We start from the raw sequence: 1,825 nt of genomic DNA, 5'->3' as shown, positions 1-1,825 counted from the left end.
TGCACTGCGGAGACTGGGGCGGGCGGCCACCGAGGTGGGGGAAAGCTGGCTGCGGACCGCGTTTTCCTCGCACCGAGGTGCGCAGGATCCCGGGACGGGGCTTTCAAAGACCCTTCAGTGATTTAAAGCTGGCTCCAAGGTCTCAGGTAGGTAGGTTTCAAGAAGAATTTGGGCAGCAGATGAGGCGACTCCTTTGGAAACACCCCAGCCTTTAAGGTGTGACGTGGGGGCCCCCGTCTCTCCAACGTGAAGGTTATTTTTCCATCCTATCAGTTTCTGCACCGAGATCCTCGCAGGACCTACCTGGAGGTGCAGAGGACGGGGGGTGGGGGTGTGGTGTGTGCCAGGGAGTCCCGGTTCCCTCAGGTTTTCTCCCCACCCGGTTTCTTCCCCACCCAGCTTTAAGCACGGCAGAAAAGAACCCCAGGTTTGGGCCCAGCAGCTTCAGCTCCTTCCCTGCCGGGGGCGTGCAGGGAGGGAGCCCGAAGCAGCAGCATCCCCAGCACCGTGTTTCGGTGCTCCCTCAAAGGTCTGCTTTGTCTCGGAGCGGGGCCCGTCCAGGAGAGCCTGAATGGCTCGATTATCCCAGGGGCTGCTCCTAGAAACGGAGCCAAGAGGCCCAGTCGGGCTCCAGGCGTAATGCGGGCACTGCGGGAACACAGGAGACCTTGCAGGGGGGTTGGGAGGCATGATTCATCCGACTGGAAGCGGGGAGGGAACTCGGGACGCATCCCTCTCCGAAGGATACGGAGGAGCGGAGGCAGGGTCAGGAAGGATGGAGGGGGGGGGCTGCCTTTTCGACCCGACTCCTCACCTCAGCGGGGTTTGCGCCCCTTCTGCCTGCTGGAACGGGGATTTTCAGGCAAAGCCCGGCACTGGGGCAGGCAGGGGCGGAGGCAGCGCTCACCTCTGATGATCGCCGCGAGTCTTTCGCCGGTGGGGTCCCACACCATGGAGTGGACTTCTCCTCCGATCCTGAAACCGGCACGAGCAACAGTGAGATCCGCCCCCCCCCCTCCCAGCCAACGTCCCCAGCGCCAGGGGGCTGCTGCCAAGGGGGGGCACGGATCCCCTCTGCCTCCCAAGCGTCGCGTTAGGGCAACAAGCGCGGCCAGACCCACCTCTCCTCCCCGTAGAGCGTCTCGAAAGTGGTCTCGGACAGATCTGCCACGATAGAAGCCGTTTTCGAGCCTCCTACTTGCCCTTGCATCTCACCTGAAACAAAGCCCCAAGAGCCCGGTCACTTTGGGTCTGCTCCAATTACTGCCTGGGATTGTCTCACTGCCCTAAAATCACACTTTTCTCTCCAAAGCGACACAGAATTTCTCTCTGTTTCTTAGGGCAGCTGTGGAGCAACGTGCTGCCATCCCAGCAGCATCTGCCTATGTCTGGGACGGAGGACAGGGGAGGTTTCCCTTCGACAAACACGAGGGCCAGCTGCCTCCGTGGAAAAAAAAGCCACGTGAGCTGGGCATTCGCCCCCCCTGTAAAAGTTTCCCTGCGAAGCGTTTGCGACTGTAAGACCGTAACTGCGAGCGAGAAGCAACGTGAGGCGGGGGGGAAGAAAAACTCAACCCCGGAGAGATTCTGTGCTTTGAGAGACCCGCGAGACACCCTTCCCCCTGCGTCTCCCGGCTTTGCCTGCGTCCTTTCGCACCCGGCAGCCTGGGAAACGCAGCTAATGAGCAAAAAGCCCGTCTGGCCAAACCCAGCCGCAGCCGAAAGCGAGAGGATCGCTTGGGGACCAGCCGCTGGCTCTTGGAAAGCTTCGCCTCGGCGACCGGCTCGGGCAGACTCACCTCTGTACTCCGAGAAGGACAAGGAG

The 1,825-nt window shown here is 61.4% G+C and overlaps 1 protein-coding gene across 1 annotated transcript in view; it reads right to left on the bottom strand.

Moving 5' to 3' along the window:
* Positions 1 to 401: 401 nt before the first annotated feature.
* The window catches only part of AAAS (achalasia, adrenocortical insufficiency, alacrimia), a 2,299-nt gene continuing 875 nt past the window's right edge, over positions 402 to 1,825 (bottom strand). The window contains exons 4-6 of the mRNA XM_009329277.1: positions 1,122 to 1,215; positions 908 to 975; positions 402 to 598 (exon numbers count right to left, since the gene is read on the bottom strand). Coding sequence (XP_009327552.1) covers positions 402 to 598; positions 908 to 975; positions 1,122 to 1,215 — 359 coding nt within the window. The remainder of the gene's footprint in view (positions 599 to 907; positions 976 to 1,121; positions 1,216 to 1,825) is intronic.

This window comes from Pygoscelis adeliae, unplaced genomic scaffold, assembly GCF_000699105.1.
Source record: "Pygoscelis adeliae isolate BGI_AS28 unplaced genomic scaffold, ASM69910v1 Scaffold617, whole genome shotgun sequence".
In the NCBI taxonomy this organism is placed as follows: Eukaryota; Metazoa; Chordata; class Aves; order Sphenisciformes; family Spheniscidae; genus Pygoscelis; species Pygoscelis adeliae.
The sequence above is the reverse complement of the archived record's forward strand: the minus strand, read 5'-3'. Positions and strand labels throughout refer to the sequence as shown.